We start from the raw sequence: 27,292 nt of genomic DNA on the forward strand, positions 1-27,292 counted from the left end.
CACATAGTTTCGAACAATATGGTCCCATTATATCTAAATGAATTACTTCCTTCTAAAAACAAGGCAGTACTTAAAATTTAAGATCAATTTCAGCTAACCACCTTTCCTCCCAAAACCAAATAAAAAGTTTTCAATATTCAGGATCACTAAGTTGGAGAAAATTCAAAAAAGTACAAGTATAAATGCATTTAATCAAAATCTAATTTCACCAATACATTACAACTTAAAAGTATAAATTCACTAACCTTCCACTTTGTGGTCTCACTACTTTTGTACCTTATATACCAATGTACCTAGTTGGAGCCTGTTCTTTTAACTTTTCTGTTTATTATGTCCATATATAAATATAGCTTATTGTCAGTCATGTGTGTCCATGTGTGTGTCTGTCTGTGTGTTGTTAATGTACCTTGTAAATACATGTATTCATATACAGCAATATGAGCCACAAGGGTAACAGTTCCATACAACTTTGTCACCTCTTCAAATAAAGTCATTATTATTATTATTCCTCTCACCCCAACCCCACAATCTGGAGGTAAAGAAAATGACGTAGAACTCATCTGAAAATAGTCTGAGGAAAATGAATGGTCAACTTTGTATCTTCTGATAATGAGCATAATAGATAGGAGTTTCACAGCAATCCACTAACAAAAGTCCCAAGTGGCATCAATGGTACAAATTTGATAGCCCTTTGTGTCACAATGCTTTCTGTCAAATCTGGTCAAGTTCTGTTGTGCATTGTTTGATAAAAAGTTCTCTTTAGGTTCCTCTATGTTTATTAATGGTAGCCAGATTTGAAGGCAGATTGGCATCATTTCAACAAGTTTGAAAGACCTTAATACTAAGATACTTTCTTTTCAATTTTGTTCAGCATTTTTTTAAAAGATGCAAACAGCAGATGTGAATAAAGAACCATAAAATTTACAATGACCATTGACATTAAAATCCCAATCATAAAAATATACAAGTTTCTTTATTACCTTCAAGCCATCCACAAAATTAGGCAACTTAACTCTAAAATAAAAATAACTGTGCAAAACCCAACTTTCTTCAAGCCACAATGCTCTTGTCCTAATAAATTTTGATCCAAATATTGTTCATCCTCACTCAAAAAGCAAACATTTTAATAAAGTTGAGTAATGGTAGATTTTGCAGAAACAAAATGGGGAATAAACTGTTGGAGAAATGGATGGACAGAAAAATGTGCCAAAAAAATGATATGCTCTGCAGGCATATAATAAATGTGTGTGTGTATGATTTGGATTTTTAATGTAGCTTTAAAAAAAAAAATCAGTCATATGGCAACAATGTCTGCAGTGTGGCAGGTTATAGTGATGTCTAGCACTGGGGCTGCATGCCACAGACATGCAGCATGACGTCCCACCCAGTCACATTATCCTGACACCAGGCCGACCAGTGTAATTAACTCGTTCCTTTTCTATTTCATATAAAAAAAAATTCTATAGCCTTTAAAAATGAACTTGTATGCAGCTTGATCATAGCAACCTAACATGGGGAGTGAGGTGTTTTTGCAAACCACTGATTCTTTGTAGTGAACTTTACATACTATTTTCATTTCCTGAAATTGAAATTAACCCTTTAAGCCCCGATCCCGTCTGTAGGCGTGATCCGGTTTCTGCATTCAATGGCCGATCCCGCCTGTAGTCGTGATATTTTTACTGCATTCAATGGCCGATCCCGTCTCCAAGCGTGATGAATGTGTGTTAGATTCAACGTCTCTGATTGGTTAGAAATGGGTTTATTCCAAGAACTAACAACTATTAAACCAATCAGAAATGATTTTACTTTCATTTGCGGAAATTTGAATTGTTCAGAAGCTAAGGGCTCCTGTTTTGAAAGCGGTTTAACTACACGTGTTCTGGTCATGAAAAATCGTAAATGATGGCGGATGTAAGAGTGATTTTTGATGAGAGCAAAAATGAGGAGTTTCTCGGGTTTGATCTTGAAAATACTGAGCAAGCTGAGGAAAGATATGTTCGGCAGTTGGATATTTTGTGAGATTTCGATTCGGACATAGAAGTTTCCGAGATTGAATCGTCCGAAGATGAGGATGCTGACAGCGATGATGATCGAGTTCTTGCGGATAAACGTTGCACATAATTTTGTAAATTCTTTATAAATAAGTCGTGAAAGACTTGGACAAATAGGGAAAAAAAAATACATCACTGTGTAGACAAATTCATTTGCAATAAATGGTGAAACTTTCTTGGATTTTAATTGGATATAAGCAGAGAAATTAAGGTAAGAGTGAATGCATGTGCACGATGTTTACAAAATTTTTCAAACAGGTAAAAACTCTGGGGCACACGCAGCTAGACACAGCTTAGCGCTGCTGGGGCATAGCAGCAGTGATACTGATAACGGGTCTGGGGCTGAATGAGTTAATAATCACTGCTAGAACCATTTCTGCACGCAAGTACGACACATATTTTCCTGCTGAAAAAACAATCCTGATGTAAACATCGAGATCAATCTTGTTTAATGAAATTGGTTTTCAACTCATCACCTATCAATGGAGGTCACAGAATCTACCAACAGCCAATCCAGGGATCTGAAATATGACGACTGCTAAATTGCCTGTATCTCACAAAAGACATCACAAAATGGAGTTTTCAAAAATGGTCACATTTGACCATGAAACATAATTTTTGGAATTAGTTTTTATCTAATTGTCAGAATACCACTACCTGAGGCAAAAGTCCCCCCCCCTCCCACAATGTCCAGGAATCCAAGATGAGACTGTTTCTTCTTTTAACTACTGAATTTTGAAACCATCTCTTACATTTCAGAGCATTAATAAGATATTTACATTCACAGATGTACCAGCCATTTGGATGCATAATTTGCACCATTTTCATCAAGGACCCACCATACATCATTGGAAGTCCTTTTGGTGAAAACCCAATGTTAATACAGTGTGTAACCTTCCATTCCAATGAAGCAGCAGTATCATTTTCATGATGGTTGTTATGACAGTTATATCTCATTTAAGATGGCATCATTTTCATAAAGAGCTGATAGATATCATAGCCAGTTTTTTGGTGAAAACCCTATGACCATCCATTTAACAGGAATAGCAACAAACAAAACTTTAATATGGCTGGTATGGTGGCCACATTGGTTGTCAGATCAGCACCATTTTCATTTATGACCAACTAGACACCATAAGAAGTACTTTGGTGAAAGCCCCTTGTTTATGCAAAGAAAGATCTTTAGACCAAAACAACCTGCAATATTTCCTGGAAGTGACTGCCACAGTGCAAAATGTAACATAACTAGATCTTGTCTTCTAGGAGATTAGTGAAATAGTTCCATAACCCAGTTAAATATTGCTAAAAAATATATAAAATTCTATTTCTAATGGAGATGTTGCATACTATCTACTCTTTATCAACCCCAAAAATATATGAAAATTAGATCTATGCAAAAGTTGTGCAGTGCAAGTCACAAGTCTTATATAGTTTTGGACAGATTTCTGTTCCATACAGATCAATGTGTGCATACATGCATATACATAAACTACACTATATTACCACTAAACTGAAGACAGGAAGTTTAAATAAATGCCCTGATTATGTCATACCTCTTCATCCATGTCATATTCAATCTCGTCATCTAATTCATCTGGTGACTTCTCCATATATCTATAATAAGAGTTTGGAAGAGCTGAAATGTGACTAGGTTTTACATAATCCTCAATCACTTTGAACTGAGCCTCTGGCAATTTGACATTGGTTGTGTGACTAGAAACACTATTCTCTTTTCGATTCTTTTGGTTTTCCATGTGCTTACTATTCTTCTGGGGTGACTTTTCAGCCTTTTCTTCCTTCTCCGTGTTACAGTGGTTGTCAATTTCATCCTGAGTGATGATTTCTAGTGGCTCATAAATATTTAACCTATGAATTTTGCCATCTAGGTCAATTTCAACCAAACGCTGGGCTTCAGCATAACTAAGAGTCTCTCTCTGAGGGGAGCGAATAAAATCTGGTGGTGAAGGTGTACGCCTTAACTTCTGTCGATGGTGCCACTTTTGCTTCTTTTTGCTTGTAGGCGTCTTCTTTTGGGGAGATGGAGTGTTATTTTCTGGATTTTCATGGTCAAAGTTGTAAAGGTGAAATCGGATTCCACAGTAACTTTTATAAACACGGCCACAGTCTTTCACTGGACACTCATATGGTGGTTTAGTAGCCCTAAGGTTCTCAGTGAAGATTTTGACATCAAAGTCCAGAACCATTTTGCCACCTGCCCATGCCAACAACAAAGAACCTTGGTTGAAACCTGTACCTGAAAAATAAAGTAAATGAAAGTATTGTCAAGTGGGCAATTCAAGAGGTGATATGATATACTAATGCCACATACCGATACAACTCATGATACACAGCCTACGAGTGACATATTATTGATATACATATTAACCTGAGTCTTTTCATCTCTTGAAGATCTCTCAATGGTAGGGTGGTGATGCTTTTCATGTGTTAAAATCTTGGATTTATTTCCACTATACAGCTTACAGAGAGACATAGAATTATCATCTGTTCATAAGCCATTCTCATCCTTGACGAGGAAAATGGAAAAGCACTACATGTTAGGTGTCAAGTGATTTTTATTAGGCCATTCCAGCTGATTCATCTTGGTCACCAATTTTGCACTCATGAATGATTTGAAACCCTCATGTCTTCACTTAAATTTGGAAGGCATTACAGTCTTATCTTCAAAACAAAAGAAATAGAGCAATTTTCTCCTGCACAAAAATCTCCAACAAAACAAGTCCAAGTATGGGAGCGAAGATGAGTAACAACCCAATCCATCACACTGTACTTCCTGCAGATACAAAACAAATGCCATGGCCACAAGCACTCACATCTGTCAGTTAAATAGGAAATTATCAACACACATTTTTTTTTTATTTGCCTTCTAGAAATTAACAAAGTGACTGTAACCTGCACTGTTTGGAATGTTCTTCGTCACCAATTCTGTGATAAATTTTATTATCCTATCGACACGAATGGTTGCTGATTGCATATATCAACGCAAAAGTATACATTCTAATCTTTGTCTTAATGTATGACCTAAGTATTTTACAGATCATTTCACAGTCACGTTTACACAAAGTTTACTGGTTGCTTTCTATTTGGATTGTGTCTTGATGCAATTCTTCCAGTATGAAATCAGTGAATACGCTCCAGTTAGTTTTGATTGGTGGTTATCATTGCTTTAACCTTGACATGAACAAACAAAAAACCACAAATCAGAAGTTAAAGCAATATATTTCACTGTAAGACTCACTGGACAAAAAAACTTCAAATTCAATCCAAGTAAAAAAGATATAAAGCATTGGAGAAGCTTCTCATAAATGTGGTTATTAAATGATCAGTAAATTATTTAAATCATAGGAAAAACAAGTATGGATTGTCTCCTTTACTTCAATATTTGTTACCAGTTGCTGAACATGCCAACTGTATGAAAAAATTCACATCAATCTGACTAAGGGTGGGAGGAATAGAGGGAGCCAAATTTTAAACATTATGACAGCTGGTGTGTTCTTTAATCTGACACACATAAGTGTATACGCCTGCAACTTTTAAAGAATAAAAAGGCAAATAACTAATAATTGACTGCTAAAGATTTAAGTAATCTGCAAGGGTAAGTATCATTTGTTTTGTACTGATTCTTAAAATCTTGGTATCAATGCTGAAAAAGTATATATGCATAATCATTACACTCAAGACAAATATAATATACATGAAGCAACTTTTCTCCTCCAAATCCGAATGCTTTATTTTCAATGATGTACATATATCTCAGACTCAGGACTATGGCATTAGTCAATTTCCCAAAGATACAATCACAGTAATCAATGTTACTTTTTTTATTCATCAACTACATGCAAGCACTCACATCCGCAGAAATCGGCATTCTATTATTAGTATGAATTAAGCAGTACTTTCAATGTTCTCACTCAATAATGTGTGTGTGTGACTTGGATGTTTAACGTAGCTTTAACAATTCTTCAGTCATATCACTACGATATCTGCAATGTGGCAGTTTAAAGTGATGTCTAGCACTGGTGGAGCATCATGCCGCAGACATGTAGCATCATGTCCCACACAGTCACATTATCCTGACACCAGGCTGACCATTCCTAACACTAACCTCTTAATGCTGAGCGCCAAGCGAGGCAGCTGTTAGTCCCATTTTTGTAAGTCTTTGGTATGCATCGGCTGGGGATCAAACCCACGACCTACCGCATACGAGGCAGACACTCTAACCACGAGGCCACTGGAGCGGTTGTTGAAGTTTGCAAAGATCCACATGCTCTAACATTTTTTATTGTATAACATCCATAAGTCACACAGTAGACCATCTTGCTTATAATCTGGTGTCATTTTCTCTAAAACCACAGACTGATCTGCTACCAAATTTTATTATGAATAGTAATGAATCTGTGAGGCTAAGTTCAAATTGATGAAACCCGTCAGTTTTCTTGGAAATAAAAGGGGTCATATACAGTTGCTATAATATAGAAAACAAGGAAAATTCTTAAGTAGAGTGATGTTTTTAAAGCAGATTCTTGAGTTTATATGGGTGGTATTAAAGAGATAATACTAAAAACGATAAAGACAACTGTTTACTAATTCTTTCGTTTTTAATTGACCAAAAGAGTGTAATCCATATACTGAAGAATATACAACGTAATTTCTTGAGAAAAATAAGTATAATGATTACGACAAAAGCATAATGGCCGGCATGTATGCGTTTAACCCCAAAAAATGTGAAAATTTTGCAAACTGCATTTTTTCAAAGTCTCAATGTGAAAGCAACAAATGGTAGTAATATTTATTATCATAGAGTTTATCTTCTAATTTAATTTGAATCCATAGCATGTCACCCCTTTGAGATCTGATGCACCATACTTATTTGGCTACACTCAGAAATGAGCACACTGTATAATTAATGAGCATGACCTCAACAGATGGCATTAGAAGATCCTTGAGACCTCTGTTTTGAGAAACCTCAACCTTTTCTGCAAGCTGGAGTTGACTAGGTCAGCAATTTTTATTGCACCCTACGTTGGGGTTTATTAAGTCATTTTTAAATTAAATTGCATCAGGGATGCACATCTGTGCATTATCAGAAGCCCTGATAGTATGCTAGTTTAAGGTAGTTTAATTATGTTACGTTCTCCCCACCCCAAAATGTAACAGTGTTCGATTGATTGCTTGAAACAAGTTGACCTGACACTAGACTGGGGCCGCTAGCTCTTACACAGGTTGGATTTACATGCCTTATAACTTTTCAATTAGTCTACCTGTTATTTGATACAAAAGACATAATGTGGTAATACAAGGATATCAGCAAAATAACAAATATTTATGCAAATTAGGTATAAAAAAACTGTTGGCACTTAGTGAGAGTTCGCTGACATAGCTGTTATGGTAGACTGACATATTTCACGCTTGAATACAACAGGGCACATTGTATTTATGATCATTATATTTAAACCAAACTCAAATATACAACTAAAACACACATTTTCACTTGAATCACATTTCTGACACCAAGGATTTTTTTAAACCTCAATTTTTCACCCCTGGGGAATATAATGAATATGTGGAAAAAGTGAAAGTAAGTGACCATACTGTACCAAGCGACTGTATAACTAATGTCTGTATTTCACTACTTGCTGACAGGGGTGTTAATAATGAAATAAATAAAATTGGATTCAAAAAATCCCAAATTTTGACATAATATGGTTAACATATTAACCCCGGGTGACGAGTTTACATGGCAGGAGGTAGTAGCCTACTGCCAAGCTCTGTAGCGTCAAGGTCATGTATGATACACTAAAGTGGGTGGTATTATAGAAAGGTAGACAGATGTAGCTCTACAATGATACCAAATAATCTGAAATTTCTAGTTGCACTACAAAATACAGAGGGAAAAACCTCATTTTTGGACCCGATTTTTTCCCACCCAAAATTTGTCTGTGGTCGGAATCCAATTTTGTGTCCAAATTTTAGACTTTTTGGTCTCAGATCTAAGGCAGAATGGTATGAACTGCAAACAGACAGATGAACCTTTGCAGAAAGTAGGATAAGATGGGCATTTGGAATAAAGAGTGGTCTCGATACAAAAATAATCAGTCCGTTAAGCACAAAAAAAAAGAACTCCAACTTTTACCCTTCTGCTCATGTGAGAGACAAATAGCCAATGAAAAATGATGTTGTAACACAAACAGGCAAGGGGTCCCCAAGTAGCTGAGTGGTCTAAAGCGCTCTCCGTTACAGATCACTGCCATCTCACCAATGTCTTCTAGGATTCGAGTCTCGGATTTGGCTAATGTGGGTATGTGAGAAAGCTTGCCAGTAGCTTCTCGTGGGTCGGTGGTTCTTTCCGAGGTTTTCCCAGATTCTTCCTCCACCATTAATACTGGCCACCATGTATAGCCTACCATGTGCTGAAAAATGCCATTAAATCCTACAACAACAACAAATAGGCATAATGTTACTGGAAGATCAGGTGGAAGTTGATGTATTAGGATGTATCCAGAAAATAGCTTTTAAAATGTGTTTCCTACTTGAATTTCAGACGAGAATGACAAATAACTATGGGGTAATGTGGTAATAAAATATGCATGCCATTAAGTCTTCTTTTTAATTACTCATTCTTTGTAACAATCAGTTTCTTGATAGCTGTACAGATAAAGTAAAGTGATTTAAGCCTTGGACAGCATAAAACTTTATTTCAGAACAAAAAGTGTTCAAAGAAATCTTTTTTAAACACAGACCCCGGGCTGTTGACTCAACTAAACTCAAAAGCCCCAACTGAAATTCCACAAGCCAGTACTCCAAATTCCATGTGCCCAAAATTTCCCCTTTTTTTAATGCAGTAGCTACAATTCGAATATAAATTCTATAGGGTTCAAAGGGGTTTGAAGGTAATGAAAGTGTCATTATTGTTCATAGCTACGCTTATGTGCTTCACAAAGTCAAGTTCATCAACCAAGAGTTGTGAAATTAATCTTTGTTCGGCTTTGGTGATAGCTAACCTGAATTGGCTTCAAAAATAGAACACTATTATGACAACTGAAATGATCCTGCTTTGCATCCTATATATGCAATAAAATCCAACTTCAAGGAACTGCTGCCACTGTTAACAAACTTGTCAAAAATATAATACATATGGCTTAAAGATTCTGATTCAAGTCAATTGTGTGTACTAACTGTCGTTCTTACAGGCAACTAGCATCTCTTTGATTTACGTATAATGGGTTGTTCCACAACTTGATCCTCCCTATGCAAATTAGCAAAATGTGAAATGGTAGTTTATAGGTGAACTCTTTGTCTTTAATTGCCACTATCTAAACCTTAAAAGGGATATTTTTGCATCAGCTCTACTCATGACTGCTTATGCTACAGGTAATGGGCATATAATATTTTTTTTGTTAGGTTTTTTCAAAATTAATGAAAATTGTGTTTTCTGAACACAAGAAAAACTCATGGTCAGGGCCTCAGCTAGACTTTGCATTTGTCACCAAATGTGAGAGAATTTTGAATGTGGCGCTATTTTTTACCTACTGGCGAAAGGTGCAGGTGACAAATTTTTATAAAGTAAATCTTCCATTTTTCATTAACCCTTTACCTCATGTAAGCACCTTTGGATGCCTCTACACTATTCGCATGAAGTGCCTTTGGACACATCTACACCATTCTCATACAACCACCTTTGGATGCCAGCTGTAAACATCAGCCATTTTGAACTGGTTTTTGTAGCACCACCTTTGGGAAATATCCCCTATTAGGAACTACATTCGTTGATTTGAATGACCATTAAGTCAGACCACATGGTTGCTATTTAAACTCTAGTAGTAATATGCTATTCAAAGTAATGGGGTCGGATTCTCCCAAATGGAGGCCGGGGATTTCGTTCAGAACTTTCCTGGAGTTTGAACGATTAAAATCACTACTATAAAAGCTTCAATAACTTAAGTTAAGGTTCAGATATTTATGTAGGCAACAGATTTTATAATTTATCAAATGCAGATGATTTAGTGATATAGACTGTAACTGGTAAATTTCAGGTATGCAAGGGTAAAGTTGAATTTTAGGAAGATTTGTTGTTGTAAGGTTTAACGGCATTTTTAGCACACAATAGGCTATACATGGTGGCCAGTATTTATGGTAGTAATTTTAGACACTGGTTAAACCATATCTGCTTTTTTTCTGTACTTTCACATATAAAAGACAAGTCAGAAAATAACTTTGACCTTATAACACTTCTCTATTCTCACGAATTCCACAACATAGTATTGCCCCATACATTTTTTTTAGTGACAACTGCATATTAACCCTTGAAATGCTATATTGTTTGAGAAAAAAAAAGAAAAAAATTCAGTTTTTAAATTGCATGTATTTCAAAAAATATACACAAATCCTATCTGAAAAATGATGGTGGATGTCTAAACTTTAAGATTAGCATCAAGACACAAGTGTAAGTTTAGCATATTTGCATGTACAGTAGCAAATATATGTAAAAGTTCAAATATATCTAATCAATATTATATTCTTTAGTAGTTCAACCATGTACATGTTATTTCTGTTACAATGTTACATCTAAATTGTGAAAATCACAGGTAAAGAAAAGGTAACAATTTTGTAAACATCCACTCCATGAATTTCAGAGTAAGTTTAGACCCCAGAGTCAGTAATAAATGTTCATGAAAATTTTTCACTCGTTATTTATTCCAATATATTTGCATTATCTCATATCCACTTGTGAGCTTACAGTCACCTATTGTGTTTATTACTTGTTCAGGTGTTATTCTAACTCATCTGAACTATTAGATTCACTTTGTAATTTACACGTGTGTGGAATAACCTAAAACAATCAGGTACACAAAGTGCCACTTGGCATGTCTCACATCTGAAAGATGTTTGCTTTGTTCTGAATCCCTCAGTCCTTTCTTCTCTTATTACAAGTAACACAATGACATGCAGGGTGTGCTCGTTTACCTCCAGGTGTAGCTGGAATTAATTCAGGGAAATGCCTCCCGAAGAGGCATTCGGGTTGCTCATTAGCAAATTTGTGTCCTCTCCTAGTAGGTTCAGACACATTTCCTACTTCCTGAACCAATGACTTCACTACTGAAACACGGAAATCATGTTGACTTGTTCTCTTCTGCATAAAGCTGTAATGATGTCACTTTTTGCCGATTATGCCAATAAAGGGCTCGAAATTAGTGATAGTCCGCTAGCCCTAAGCTGGCAGATTTCCTGTCGGACTAGTAACTTTCATAATGTTAATAGTCCGATGGGCTAGTAAGTTTCGGTTATCAATAGTCAGCATTTGTTTACGCCATTCATAAAGAGTTGACTTAGCAGATGTTATGTAGACCCAAAGCAGTGGCCATTGTAAACACAGTCATAAAATATTACCATGAGAAGATTAAGTCAATTTCTGCCTCGGAAAGGTGCGTTTCTATAAAAGAATCCATCTGATTTTGTGCATTTCACTTAACAGCGTAAATTATGATCCCGTCATTAACAACGGAAGTTCGGTAATTGATCCTAATTAATCTCATAACGAGTTAAATGAAAAAATGACATGGTATCACACTTTATTCACTCGACCACAGTAACAAACTACAAAGCGGTATACTACACAAAAAAACACGGCAAAAACTATTCAAGAAATTAGTTTGCACGTTTTTGTTTAAGATTCTTTTTTTCTTTCCTCACTACCAAAACGCTCCAACAGTCACAAACAGGAAACTATGTATTTTACATTTCCATCGAAATAATTATAAGATTCAGATCAATTTATTACGATTACGTTATTGACACATCCTTTCCATACAACTACTTTTTCTATGATGATAAGAATAGTTTTTGTATTTTTACCTTACAAAAATGAACAAATAATTGATTACACGTGGAGATATCCAAGCAGAATGCCGTACATTTGTTGGGAATTAAAATCTCTGAGGATGGGCATCTAAGATTTTAAAATTTTCCACCTTATTATTAATTTCAACAACACACAGGTTCGATTAATTAGGAACAATTACCAAACTTACGACTTATGATACCGTAACTAGAGCTGTTAAATACAACTCGCCGATTGTCAGATGGCTTCATTTGATGGGAACACACCTTTTCCAGGCTGAAATTCTTCTGATGCTAATATTTTATAACAGTGTTTACAATAGCCACTGCTTTGTTCATGCAGAACATCCGCTGAAGTTAAGTCTTTGTTAGGGAGAGGCCATTTAATTGTGGGAGGGGGCAAAGACACATGTTTTGAAATGTGTTTCTTGCTCTGACTTTCTCATATAAAGGACACTGTGCCATTCCTTTTCTTGCTTTAAATAATTTGTGTCTGCTATACTATAACATCTCGTATTTCAAAACAAGGCACAATTCCCTCCTTATAAGAGAGGCAAAATGTGGCATTTGATAGAAGGTGTTCAGCCACCAGAAAAAAAGCTAAAGTTGAATAAGAATGATGAGGAATAATTCTTATGATAGGGAAAAGTATAATGGAAAATTTCAGAAGAAATGGACAAAAGACAGGGAATGGCTGAATTATGACGAGGAAAGGAACGTTATTTGGGTTGTTCGAACTTTAAAAATGAATTGGTAAACGTACCTGAAAGCTGTGTGACATTGTTTTGTGAACAGGACTAGTAAAGATTTGCCAGGACTAGTAAATTTCTCAATATACTAGTCCTTCTGACTACACAGAAATTAGTGTTAAATTCGAGCCCTGCAATACTGCATATAGCCAATTATTAAAATTGCCTATACTGATTATGAGACAGATTTTTTTATTATTATTTGTTTTTTTAACAATGACTGGTTCAGAAACATAATCCAATTAGTGTAATGCAAGCAGGTATTTTGCCGTTTGAGTTATAACAAGGTTGTTTATGCAACAAGTGAATTTGAACTTTTTACAACAACAAAGTGGATAAGAAGTACATTGCTATTTATAGAAAACAACGATCACACAAACATAAAACTTGAAAATCTTTAAAACTAACACTGATAAAACATATGGTTTGCTAATTTAAGATATAAATAAATGAAAATCTATTAAGCTAGTCTTTTAACTTACGTTCAATGATGCAGGTCACCATTACTAAATTTCAATAAATCACTAAAACTATAATAACAATAGCCCAATAATAATTAAAATTAATAATATGCATGCTTTAATGCTAAAGATGGACGTCACTGTATGCTGGCTGCAGCTAATACTGACAGCCTAGTTGAGGTACTTAAGCATAGCTGCCAACCTTCCAGGCTCACAATTAGTGAAAATAGGGACAAATAGTCGTGAATTTGGACATGAATTCATGAAAAATACCATGACAATAACTCCATCCACTCTGACCACTCCATCAACTCAATAGTGTCAATACTACACTATATCAAGTTCGCAATATAAAACTAAAACATTACATATATGCAGAAATATTTATTTGTCAAGACATGATACTGTGCCAGACTTGAACTTCCTCAACTGCTTGATCGTAAATTTGTTTTCTAAACAGTTCAGACTTCTTGCCTGCTGGTTGATCTTGGTGACTAAAATTGCTGACAAATTTTCTGCAGCTAAGAAGGCCCTAAGTCTGTCTTATTTTTCGTCACTAGAGAAAATACTCTTTCGCTGTCACTGTTGCTGTCAGGAATGCACAGGAGCTGCATCACTTTTGGTCCTTCCACAGGAAAATTTGGAAGCGATTTTTTAGTCCGGGAACATTTGTCAGAACAAGTGTTTAGCATGGTCTCCAGCTGATAAAGGTCGATTGTGTTCGACAAGAAAACTCACAAATAATGCTTCAACGTTGGTAGCCTGCAGGTCTTCCGCCAATGGTTTAAAATATTCCAGAGCTGAAATCTGCAAATTCTTAATTTTCCCAACTTCTACATGTTTTTTGCAACCGACATGCTTCCTCACATCGTCTCTGCGACGGCACACTGAGTGCAAAAAGCATAATGAATATCAATGTTTAATGGCAGAATGCATGGCCAATTTTTGATATATTCCAAACTACACCTTTTGAGTAATACATTTCTTTTTCCTTGCTGGTGAAGACATTTTCAAGATCTTACATGCGATGCTGAATGTTAACTCAAATCAGTGTTGGGGATGCATGCGCGGCGCAAAATTCCGGTTAGGCCCCAGTTTCTCTCAAAAGCATTTGTAAAACTACTCTTATACATATAGATTCAAAGTAGGCTAAAATGCTTGCTACCGGGCCAACTGTACTGATCGGCTGTAGATCTAGTAATATCGCGATCAGCAGTACCGGACAGTTTCAGCAACTGAGAATATCACGACTAGTGCTTAACGGGAAATCAGTTATTTTATTAAAGATTTAAAATAATTGAGGATTGGAGAATTCGTGAATTTTTGGCTTGCGGCATGAATCCATGAATCACTGAAAAAGTTCTGAAATTCACACCAAATTCGTGAGGGTTGGCAGCTATGTTTAAGCAACAGTAACATTTCACCCTTATCACCAAGTAACAATCCACAGCAATCCCAAAAAACCTGGCCTGCACCACTAAACAGCGGCTCGCTTGGAATGCTTGAAACTGGTACAGACAAATATCATCTAGCTATCTGGCAAAGTAGTGTAACTGAAACCTGTGAGTGTTCCACCAGCCGTATGTCTTCTCGTGGCAACACGGGTGGCCAGATACAATTCAAGCATCAAGTCAACAGTGTCGTTGATGGTAGGGACAAGTTTCATCACAGGCCACGGAAAACAAATCCCAGAGATATGTTGTTGATGGTCCAATGGCGTTTGTTTCAGTTGCACTTTTTATTTTTTGGGTCGGGGGTGGGAGGTACTCCTGCTTGTCAGTTGATGCAACTATGATGCATTCTGCTCAAAGCTATTCTTGGATCTAGTCACAAGTAATTCTTCGCTGAATAGCTGATGTTTGAATTGTGGATCCAAGATGGTAGCCAAGACAAGCTTCTTGTTGCTGGCAACATCAGCAAAGCATGTGTTCAGTGATGTCACCATATCACGGCGCATTGTCTGAATACCTTGACTTGCTTCATGCTCTCTAGCCAGCAACATTCGGAGCATTTTCAGCTTGTAAGAATGAGATAGTGATGTTTGGCTATCACTTACTTCCTTGGTAATGTCTGCGAATGGGCCTAACGTGTCCACAACATTGTCAATCAATACCCACTGCTGGACTGTTAGGCTAGGCAGGTCTTAGAGTAGTGTAAGCCCCCAAGATTTGCTTTTGTCCATATAACGAAACCAACATATTGTATGTAGAATTCCAGCGTGTCTGGACATCCTGGATGAGTTTCTTATGGGCATCACCATATTTTTCCTGCTGATCTTCGAGATGCTTTTATGCCAGGATGGAGTGCCGGAACTTGCCGACTATGGATCGCGAGATTGCTAGAACATCTTTGACAGCTCATTGCAACAGCTAATGCTATTGATTTCAGCCAGGCGCATTGCTTTAACTATGTTTGCACCTCCATAACACAGCAGAACATGGATATTAGTTTTGGGAATGTTGTATTCCTCACATAATTTGTCCAGTTTGCTCACCAAATATTCTTCTGTGTGTGATTCATCGAGAGGTGTTGCTGCTAAAATCACCTGTTTCCACTGAAAATCTTCTGTCAGCCAGTGTGCCATAAGACAGTAAAGACTCAAGGCTACGACAATGGACGCGTCTGACCACCACGCATCAGAGGTCAAACTAAGGTAAGATTGGGCAGAAACTAAATCACGCACCTTGCTTTGTATCTCATTAAGCCTTTCAGTTATCAAGGATGTGGAAAAGTACTTATGACTTGGAATTTTATAGCGCAGTTCTACCTTGGCAATCATACATCAAAATCCAATGTCTTCAACAACGGAAAACTGTTGCACATATACTGCCATGAACTCTACAATAGCTCTGTGCCAACAAATAGATCTCGGGTCATCAAACGCAAATGGCTAGTCAGAGTATGAGTTGCTGTAGCTGCTGAGGTTAACTGCGCAGCATTCTTTTCTTTTTTATCTGCCAGAAACAGGCCATGTTCGACAATGTGCTTGCAGAGCAAGTGCTGGACTTATTTGATGTCATACAGTTTTTAAAATCCTTTCCACCTCTGGATATGCATGCTTTGCAAAGCGTGCAATTTGCTTTGGACTCGTCAACTGCATTTACTCTGAAGTAATTCCAGACTAAACTTGAGAATTTCAAGTTCGACATTTTGCATAGGCTTGGTAGTATTTTTAATAGTGGACAATCGCTAGTCAATATTAATAATCCAATCAATTCGCGCTCTTGAAACAATGTTTGAAATCAAGTTACTACTAAGTTGTCCATGTGGCTAGATGGATGCACACACCATGGTATTGATAATTTGTAGAGTGCAGACAATCAGCAGTAGTTTACAGCAAGTGTGTTAAAAAGTATTTACTTTAAGAATGTCTTTCAATTAACCCCCAAATCAAATGTTTATTCCTTAATTTCCACTATTTAATTCTGATTTAAAATTTAAGACATGTCAAGATGAATGTTATAAATGAATTTATATTTTGGAAATTTGTTTACATTGGTACAGATTATTTCTGCCGATACCGATTATACCCATTGTTTTAATAATTGAAATGGCAGTGATGGTTGGTCACACAGCTGCACTGGCTTGACAGTGAACAAGTTCGCTCAAGATTTTAAGGCACATAAAAAATTCTTCAGTTAAAAAAAGTTACTGAGCTATAATGATCAGATTTTACTCTTAAATATTTCTGAACATATTAAATGTATGCAGAAAATGTCAAATGTTTAAATTGTTGTTGAACGTAACATATACTACACTGCTATTAACAGTCAACAGGCAGGCCTATGTGTATGGAGTTAACTAGGTAACAGTGCTCTATTTATAGTGCACTGCACAATGTAACTTCAGTACAGGATTAATACAAGTGTCGCAGGCCGCCTAATACCTGTTCTCACTCTCTGTGGCAGTCAGTAGATCATGTCAGTAGATGAGGAATAAGATGTTACTGAGAAGCAATTAAATGTGATTAGTACGAAATAAGGAATGATCAGGGGTGGGGGGATATCTTGCTGTTCAACAGGTTGGCAAAAAGATTGTCATTTGCACGTGTTATGAATTTATGTTTATTGCAAACTGTGAGTGCGATACACATGTGGGACTGTTTAGTGTTCAAGGGAACATTTACTTAGATAACACGTTTCTGTAGTCTAAACTTAACAGATTAACAAAGGATGGCACTTGTCAACTGTAAAGGGCCCAAGTCGCTTATATCAATTAAAAATTTAAAATTTACTTTATAAAATAAGTCTGTATCAAGTCTGTAATGTACCTCCCCAATTGTTTGTACCCCCCAACCGATTTAAAAAACGGTAAGCTTTAAAGTGATTAAAAGTGCACAAAACATAGTCGATTCATTCATTGTTTTATAATTTTTAATCTGGCTGAGTTGAATGACCTTAACACTATTATTAATATCTGCATGTTTCATGCTTAACAGAAGTTTTCAATATAACAGACAGACATGCTCAAGATCCATTTCCAGTTTCTGGACAAGTCCATTTTCAGCAAAGAGGTGTGTGCACGACTAGATATGTACATACATATGCCACGTGCTTCCGATATTTACAATGTCGAATCAAGCAAAGGAAAAGAATGACAACAACAAATTCATCTTTCACATGGATTTAACAGGCAGTTTAATTTCTATATTCATGTGTGCAAAGGGATAAAATTCCAAACTCTCAACATTATGGTAACTTGCTAAATTATCCAGCAGTTAATGAATAGGATGAGTCTAAGTCATCATGTTGTCCGATGGAAATAAACTAGCTCAAAGTGTATACAGTATGGCACCGTGATACACCGCTCCCTCGATAACTCGCGCCCGGATAACTCGCGATCCCGCTTATAACGCGGTGTCCGTCTTGGCTCCCGATTTTTTCCAGACAAAATGTATTTAAAATATCTTTAGAGAAGAATTAATTTCAGAGATCTCGAAAACGCTTAATTACGCGTATTTGGACGCCAATTTTTGATCTGGGACGCAGAAAATCACTGAGGCTGGAGTCCTCCGTACGCATGTAATAGGTGCGCGGGAAAATTCAAAGATTTGCCGGTCCTGTTTCAGCCACCTGCTTTGTGGGAAAATGTGTTGATCAGTTTACTGTGCTGATATTTACAATGACAGAATTCAGTGACTGAAAGACTCTTTGATGTACTGTTGCTATTTCATAAGAGTACATTAAAAAAAAAAGAACATGATGCAACAGCTAGGCGGCTAGTTCAAAGGCTTTGACTTGGCGGCCGAGTGAGAAAATATACTGATATTTAGTGATTGAATTCAGAGGCAGAAAGACCCAGTTTTAAAATCCTAGTGAGACGTCTGTTTAAAGATATCATATATTATGTAAGTTTTTAGGATAAATAGTTGTCATTATACTGTAAATAAACAGTCTGGTGAAATAGCGATCAATGAAAACTTCTGATAATTGTTAACAGGTGGCAACAGAGAATGAAATAAACACCAATTAAACGACTTCCTGTGTGAAAGTCACGTTCTAATCCTTTAATTCCGTTTCAGTGTAAACATTATAATCACAACATAGTCTGTTCATTGAAAACATGAAAAGAGTCAATCGACCGTCACATCGAAACCCGTGAGTACTTCTGTGAGAACCTAATTACATGTACATGCCGGCTTTGTTTTGATCAACAACTTGGGGAAGTGTTTGTTGCATTAAAAAAAAAATCGGTTACAAGAGACCTCGGGTGCTGAATTAAGGGTCTTGGAGCTGCCTTTGACGTAAAGCAAAACAGTAACAGAGACAACGACGACGATAGTGACTTCGAATGTTTCAGTGAAACTGATGTCATTAATGCCGAGGCTGTTTGGGAGAAATTAGTAAAGACTCATGGTCCTGAGATGGGCGTTTCTCTTGATGGAGGAGTGGATTTGTGCTGACAATGATTGCCCTACAGCCGAATACATGTCAGATGAAACTATAATTATTTCTATAGCGAACAAATTTGCAGCAGAAGACGATTCTAACTGGAGTAACACAAGTGTTGAAAGTGATGCAGACACAGATGTTGCACCCCCACCCCTCTGCACAGGAAGCAAATATTTTGATATTGCCATAAGGTGGCTGGAGACCCAAAATGTTGACTACGTAAAGCTCATGCAGTTGAGAAATCTGAGGGATTTTGCTTGGCGGCAGAGAAACCAAGGAGTAACACACACAAAAAAAATTAACTGATTTTTTCAAAAAGTGTATTGATATTTGTCAAGCGTGGCACAAACGGCAAGTATTAACTTGTTCTAATTTACGTTGTTTTAAATTTGTAGACCAATTAAATATGTCAGTACTGATTAACTCTTGTTTTTTTTTTTGTTTTCCATTTTACTTCTATCGCATTAAAATCTATCTATCTATCGTTCGATCGACACTGTTTCTCGAAAAGAGTCGATCTTTTGTGTATAAAAAACTTCTAATTTGGCTCAAACAATGAAACTAGAATGTATACAATTCAACATAAAACTTAGTGACGTAGTACACAATGTGTGAAGTGGTACACATGTTCAGCGAACGGAAACCACGTGGAATAATGTTTTCGATGATCGCCTCAATATACTGTAATTAATCCTGAAATTTTTAATGTTGTCCTATGAGAAAATAATAAAGTACACCGTTATGAAGAGATATTTACTAACAGTTAATCTCAGAACGATTATAAAGTGAGTATTCAACAGTATAATCTGCCTACCCCCCCCCCCCATTTTTCCGTTATGTCGTCAATCACTTTATTGGTTTTGGGCTTATTTTATAGGTCCCTCGATAACTCGCCCCTCGCTTATAGTGCGGTCGATGTTTCTGGACCCCGATGTGCGCGAGTTATCGAGGGAGTGGTGTAGTATGTAAAGTCTGTAATGTATGAAAGGTGCAGGGGATGCCAGTATTAGTGCCATTCTGGTCAGTCAGGTTAGAAATGATAAATCAATGACTCGGGTGACTTAGTTCTGTACACTTGTTATCACATTAAACCTTTTCATTATTAAAAGTGATATGGGGGTACAAACAAATGGGGATGTATAGTCAGACTATAGGCTCATTCAAACTGGTTTGAAATGCGAACAGGCAGGGTAATTTTCTATACACATCTGTGCAATGGGATATAACTCAACCTTGCAGTAATTTATGAAATTATCCATCAGTTACTGAAGAGGATGAACCATGTCACTCTGTTGTCTGAGGAAAATATACTTAACCATAGTGTACATAATATTGCGCAGTGTTTGTATCAACACTCCGTTAAGCATGAAATGTGCCTACAATGATAGTGTTATGGCCACCCTGGTCACAGTCAGGTTAGAAATTATAAGTCAATGAACGAAATTACTAAATTCTGCGCATTTTTAAAAAAAATCACATTAACGATTTTTGTTATTGAATGGGGGGGGGGGTACGTACAAACTGATTTATGCAAAAATTATACTCTGAAGCTAATTTTAGTTTGAAAGAAAGCTCAAGTTCAGGTTTATTTCACAGTGACCAAGTCTGAATTAATGTATCTGGACATGCCTAATATACTTTAAGTCTGGGCATATTCTCTACTTATCATTTATTATTATTCCAAAATTAGATAACACATTAGCTAGCGACCATTTCCCCATCATAATCTCCCTCCAAATATCAGTTCAGCACAACCCCCATGAAGCCCAACACAAATGGAGATATGACAAAGATGATTGGGATAACTTTAGAAACACTCTAGTCATTATTAATACCAAAGAGCTTCAAGGCCCACATATAACAATATTCCATGACAACATAATTAATACCACTCTTAATGCAGCTACTCTAAATATTACCCCCAAAACAAACACTCAAATTAAACAATCAGCACCGTGGTGGGATGATCAATGTCAAAAAGCACACAGATATTTTTAAAAAAGCACTTAACAAATATAAGCGAACAAGAGACTCAATAGATTTCATCCAATATAAAGACAAAGAAAAACACCTTAAAGGGATCATAAAACTAGCCAAAGAATAAACATGGCAACACTTCTGCTCCAAATTGAACCTCAAATCTAACTTTAAACAAGTATGGGACAACATAAAATCTATCCGGGGGAAGCTATTAACTTAACACCTAAGCTGAAAAACACTACAACAAACCATGACAAAGCTGACCTACTTGCTAACCATTTCTCAGCCACAAGCAGTAATACCAACCACACTAGGAACTTCCAAGAACACAGACAGAAAGCTGAAACCACACTTCCTAACCTCTTTAACGACAAAGGGTTCAAGAACTCCAAAATCACTATATACCAATGGAAAATAGCGCTAGGGTCTAAAAAAGAAACCTCACCTGGAAAGATCAAATTGGATATATCATATATAAAAAACAACATTACAACAACCTTTATAAAACTGCTCAATCAAATTTGGCAAAATGGAAAACTACCACTCAGCTGGAAACAAGCAACTGTCATCCCAATCCCTAAACCAGGTAAAGACCCTAATAATATTAACTAGTATCATCCCATATCACTCACTAATAGTAATAACATATATAAAATGACGGAAACAATCCTAGCCAACAGATTAAAACACCACCTAGAAAGTAACAAACTATTATCAAAAAACCAATGTGGCTGCCGTAACAGGCACTCCACCACAGATCAACTTTTAAGATTAGAAGCGGATATCAAACTAGCTTTCAACTCCAAAAGAAAACCAGACAACTTTTAGCAATCTTTCTTGACCTTGAAAAAGTGTTTGATCTTGTCTGGACGAAAGGATTGATTGAAAAACCCAATTTGGAATTAATGGATGCATGTTTAACTGGATCGAAAACTTCCTAACACTAGAGTAAGAAACACCACCTCAAAAGAATACCCCCTTGAAATTGGTACCCCACAAGGGAGTGTACTCAGTCCTATGCTATTCAACATCATGATTAATGACTTTGGCCTCAACCTAGCAACAAAAGTGGGTTAAAATTTCCCAATTCGCTGATGGCAGCAGTGTCTGGAGGGCAGGAAACCCTGCTAGCAATCAAGTAGTCAAAGAAATCCAGAAAAGCCTAGATAACATAGGGAGATGGGCAGATAAATGGGGTTTTAAGATCTCACATGAACATACAGTAGCAGTAATCTTCTCCCCTAAATGCAATAACCAGACAATTTATCCCAACTTCTATATTCAAAACCAGTTAAACAAATATGCTAAGGAAGTAAAATTCCTAGGTGTGTTCTTTGATAATCTTCTAACTTGGAAACACCAGATTGAACAAGCAATTAAAAATTGCAATAAAGATATTAATCTCTTAAGAAATCTTAAAGGGACCAACTGGGAATCCAAACAAGAAACCTTATTAACCATCTATAGATCACTTATAAGGTCAAAGCTACATTATGGATGCTAAGTTTACAATTCGCGAAACAAACATTACTGAACAAACTGGATACAGTAAAACCTGTCATGAGCGACCTCTGCTATGAGCGACCACCTGTCATTTCCGACCACAATCGTAATGCACGGATCGATTTTACTATATAAACGCTCTGTTATGAACGACCACCTGCTGAACGCGACCAGCGACCACGATTTCTTGGCAAAATATGCATTTTGACACTGCTATGAACGACCGCATCGCCAAAAAATCAAAACAGATTGACACCACTGACCTTAACTTAATCCTTTGTAAACACTAGAGCTCGGGATAAATGTAGTATGCAAAGTGCACATTAAATAACACTATAGTTGAACAACCATATATCAGGATAAACATGTCTAACCATCATTTAATCCTTTGTAACAAAGACTGCATAAATAGCAAAGATTGCTCTAATAGAGTATTTGAAAAGAATTTGTCTTGCTACAGTACCAGTTTTGTGAAATTTACAACTCCAGCGTACGGTGTCATTTGTAAACTGCAGTAAACCAGACTAAAGTACATGTCACTAACCGCCATTGTAGTGGCCGAAGTCATGTGAATAGCCAGTAAGAGTAACATCAAAGGGAGTAATGATGGATATACGCAGTCAATTTAGAGGTTTGTATTTTTTCTTTATCTTTATGAAAACTCAATAAACGCCGGTAGCCCTTATGTCCCAGTGAGAAATCGTTTGAAAGGGCTTCAGTGTAGGTTTGAGTACGTCGTTTGTCTTTCCACTTAATCCATAATGCCTGGAGGGTGAATGAGCTCATTGTCTTTAATCCTAGTAAGTGAGAATCATTTCCGGATTTTTTAAAAATTATTTTTTATTTCTTTTGTTAGTGTTTCACCAAGCCACCATCTGTTTACCTGGGTGCAGATGGTCGGAACATTTGTTTATCGAGCTATAATGCTGTTGATTTAAACTTCGTCTCAGAATAAATGTATTGTTTCTTGATGAGTTAATTATGTCTTTTGGTTTCAATCATTGGTATATAATATATATTTATTCCACATTTCCGCAAAACCTAATCAAAACTGATAGTCTTTATAACGTCAACACTAATAACAATGGCAGAATCTCCGCTGAAAAAAAGAAAAATTTTAACACTGGAAGAAAGGATTAATGTCATTGAAAGAAATGAAAAAGGCGAAACCACTCGCAAAATAGCAGTCAGCTTAAGCGTCGGTAAAACGCAAGTTCAAAATGTAATCAAAGACAAGAAGTCCATTAGAAACGAATGGCAGAAAGGTGCACAAGCACAGAGGAAATATGCCACGGCACGACAGACAGTTTACGGAGATCTGAACGAGTGAGTATGGGGGTGGTTTTGTGTTGCAAGGAGTACATGTACATCATATCTAACTGTTCATTATTTGTACATATTAATGTGATGTTGAAATATAAATTTTATTCTCGTTGTTTGATAGATGTATATCTTTATTATATAAAGATATTTTGAGAGGAATGCATGCAATATTTAACAAGATTTATGAATAAAGGATATGATACATGTACAGTGAGTATGGGTATTATTTATTTTTCAACAATGTTAACTATTGACCCTGAAAACCAGTCCATCTTCACACACCTCTTATGAGAGACCACCTGTCTTGAGAGACCACTTTTGGTTGGCAGAAGGGGCGGTCTCTCATAACAGGTTTTACTGTACCATCCAAAGGAAAGCATTATCTGTTTGCACTGGCACTCTACCATCGACACACTGGATGAACTTCAAGTCCTCACCGGTGAACTGCCATTAAAGATAAGACACGAAATGCTCATCCGATACCCCAATTGATTAACAAATCACCCCGACTCACATCCTACAAAAATAGCCATTAGCAAATGCAACAAACCATTTAGGCGCAAACTAGTTCCTAACCCACCAGGTGGCAAACAAATCCTAGAACTCATCCTAGAAAAGCTGCCAACACTTGCTCTATAAGAAGAGTACACTCACTTCCCTGATCCCGCCCCTTGGACAAACCCTATCCCTAGGATCAACACTAGAGTCACCAATTATGGAAACAAATTGACCAAGAATCTAAACTCAAAACTGTCATAGCAATAGAAAATACAAGACACTTAATCTGCTTCATAAAAATTTTCACTGACAGGTCCAAAACAACCGAATCCTCCAGATCAGCAGCTGCAGTGGTTATTCACAAATTCAACATACAAATGGGATCCAGATTACCAGACCACTGCTCTATTTTCACCACAGAGTTCAGGGAAATAATAAAATCATTAAAATGGATTGAAGACCAAAAAGTTCCAATAGTGACTCACTTAGTGTAATAGAATCCATCAAATCTCACAGCACCAAATCAAGAGAGCAATTCTTGGCTAAAGCTTTCTATATGCTTAAGGAATTATCCACAGTGGATCAGATAGTTGAATTCATGTGGATACCCTCGCTTATAGGAATCACTGGTAACGAGCTAGCCAAAAAAGTCGCAAAACATAAATTAGGGAACCCTAACCCTGCCCCACTCAAATACAGCATAACAGAAGCCCAAAACATAACAAGAAACTATATTAACCAGAAATGGCAGGAGCACTGAAACTCCACTACCAAAGGCAGAATACTCTACTCCATTATAAAAGAAATCAATAGGTCCATCAAACCACCCAAAGTGAACAGCCTGGACCAAAAAATTATAAATCGCATCGTAACCGAAAAAACAAAATCAGCGGGAAGTTTTTGCAAATATCTAGGGCCCAAGCCTGCTAATATCATTTGCTATCACTGCAAAACCATTAAAGACATGTCGCATATATTCAATAGCTGCTCAAAATATCAGGTAGCCAGAACTGAATTTCAAAAAGCTCCCCCCCCCAAAAAAAATTGGATCCCCTACCACTTACCCAGACTTCCTTAAAAATGATAACCCCAATATAAATTTGACCTACCATAACATACTTAAATTCCTAGACACATTCAAGCTAAAAGAAAAAATATAAAACACCCTAAAAACAAACAAACCGACCTCACTTAAAAATAAATTTCCACTAGCAGATGGGCACCCTTGACATGTCCTGGGTACTGAGCAAGTGTGTCCCTCTACCTCAAACATAACTACCTGTAAAACAGACATAACCCACCCAAACACTCTCTAAAACTAGATTAATTAACATTGGGGCCCCAAGTGGTCTAAAGCGCTCTTCGTTACAGATCACTGCCATCTCACCTCTGTCTGTGTGGGTTCGAGTCTTGGATTCAGCCAATGTGGGTATGTGAGAAAGCTTGCCAGTAGCTTCTCGTGGGTCGGTGGTTCTTTCCGGGGATTTCTCGGGTTCTTCCTCCACCATTAATAGGCCTACTGACCGCCATGTATAGTCTATCGTGTGCTGAAAAATGGCATTAAACCCTACAACAACAGCAACAATTAATTAACAGACGGGCGCTTTTGATACATCCCTAGGGACCTGAATACTCAGCAAAGGTTCCTGTCTTCTTAAATCACAAATATATCCTTAAAAATCAAATATTTTATATCTTCTAAAAATCTCTGCTCTCTACCAAGCCCTAAGATGAAAGACAGGCAAGATAATACTGCGGCCTACTTCTGTGATATAGACCATACTAATACTAAAGCAGCACAGAGTTTTCCATCCAATCCAATGTAGCTCATCTTTAAAACAATTTCGGACACAAGAACCAAAACTCAAAATTCGTGCAAGTACATCCATTTAGAACAGTACCCTAGAACGAGTGGACTCCTGCCTGCAGATGGTCACCTGCCTTCCTGGTCACTTCCTCCCTTGCCTCGGTGGGACACAAATAAGCGTGCAACGTGTGCATGAAACACCTAACATAAATAAAAGCAAAAATAAATGAACAGCGAGTGGCACTATGGTGTCAGAAACCTTACACAACTCTATCAAGAAGCCTACAAGAACTACCTAGTCCAGCAGCTAACTATATTTCTATGGTACACAGCAACCATTTCCCTGAAATTACCTGAGAGGAAATAGGACTGCGTCGAAATGTAAAGAAGCAGAACAAAAACATGGAACTTCTGCTTAAAAAGTCTAAGGGCTACCAATATTGCCTCTTATCCAGGAAACCATTTTGGCTTGGTATTCCGTTTTGATAAAACTATATTATAGCACTAGACCATAACGATTTAAAGAACTACAGCTCCGTTTTTAATCTCCCATTCATTTCAAAAATCTTAGAAAAAGTTGTTCTATCCCAGCTTGTATCTCACCTAAATTCAAAGTCTTTTTAGCAATGTACAATCTGTATATCGCCCTTGCCATAGTACTGACACTGCTTTTCTAAAAGTAGTTAATGACATTCTCTCTGCGTTGGATAGCGGAAAGATTATAGTCCTCGCCCTCCTTGATTTGTCTGCAGTATTTGACACAACAGACCATGATATATTACTTCACCGTCTCCAGCATGTTTTTGGCATTCATGATACAGCCTTACTGTGCAGGGCTGAGCAAATCCCATAGCCTGACGTCCCGGACTAGTCATTTTTGAAGTCGGGCAAGTAAAATTTTCCAAGTCACTAGTCCGGGAGAAGTGTACTTTTAAAAAAGTCGGACTAGTTCTTTTTTCGTGCTTTAATCACTATATCTCTCTTTATTTGGCCAATCATGCCCTCCGGGCATAATGAATACTTGATTCTACCCCTCCTTGTGTATACATTTACATCCTGTTACAGCTTGACTGCATACTGGACTAAGAGACCAAATTATCGGCAAATCAAAACACATCAAACAAAAGAAAGCCAGTATGATCAATTAGCAGTGTTGTAAGCGTTTTTGTTACAA

At 36.9% G+C, this 27,292-nt stretch overlaps 1 protein-coding gene across 3 annotated transcripts in view; it reads right to left on the reverse strand.

Annotated features, from left to right (window-relative positions):
- The window catches only part of LOC149789282 (peregrin-like), a 171,828-nt gene that overhangs the window by 140,708 nt on the left and 3,828 nt on the right, over positions 1 to 27,292 (reverse strand). For all 3 annotated transcript variants that reach the window (XM_089975473.1, XM_089975471.1, XM_089975474.1), the window contains exon 2: positions 3,605 to 4,305. In XM_089975473.1, coding sequence (XP_089831599.1) covers positions 3,605 to 4,255 — 651 coding nt within the window. In that variant the 5' untranslated portion in view covers positions 4,256 to 4,305. The remainder of the gene's footprint in view (positions 1 to 3,604; positions 4,306 to 27,292) is intronic.

Source organism: Sinohyriopsis cumingii, chromosome 11, assembly GCF_028554795.1.
Source record: "Sinohyriopsis cumingii isolate HCF-2022 chromosome 11, ASM2855479v2, whole genome shotgun sequence".
NCBI lineage: Eukaryota > Metazoa > Mollusca > Bivalvia > Unionida > Unionidae > Sinohyriopsis > Sinohyriopsis cumingii.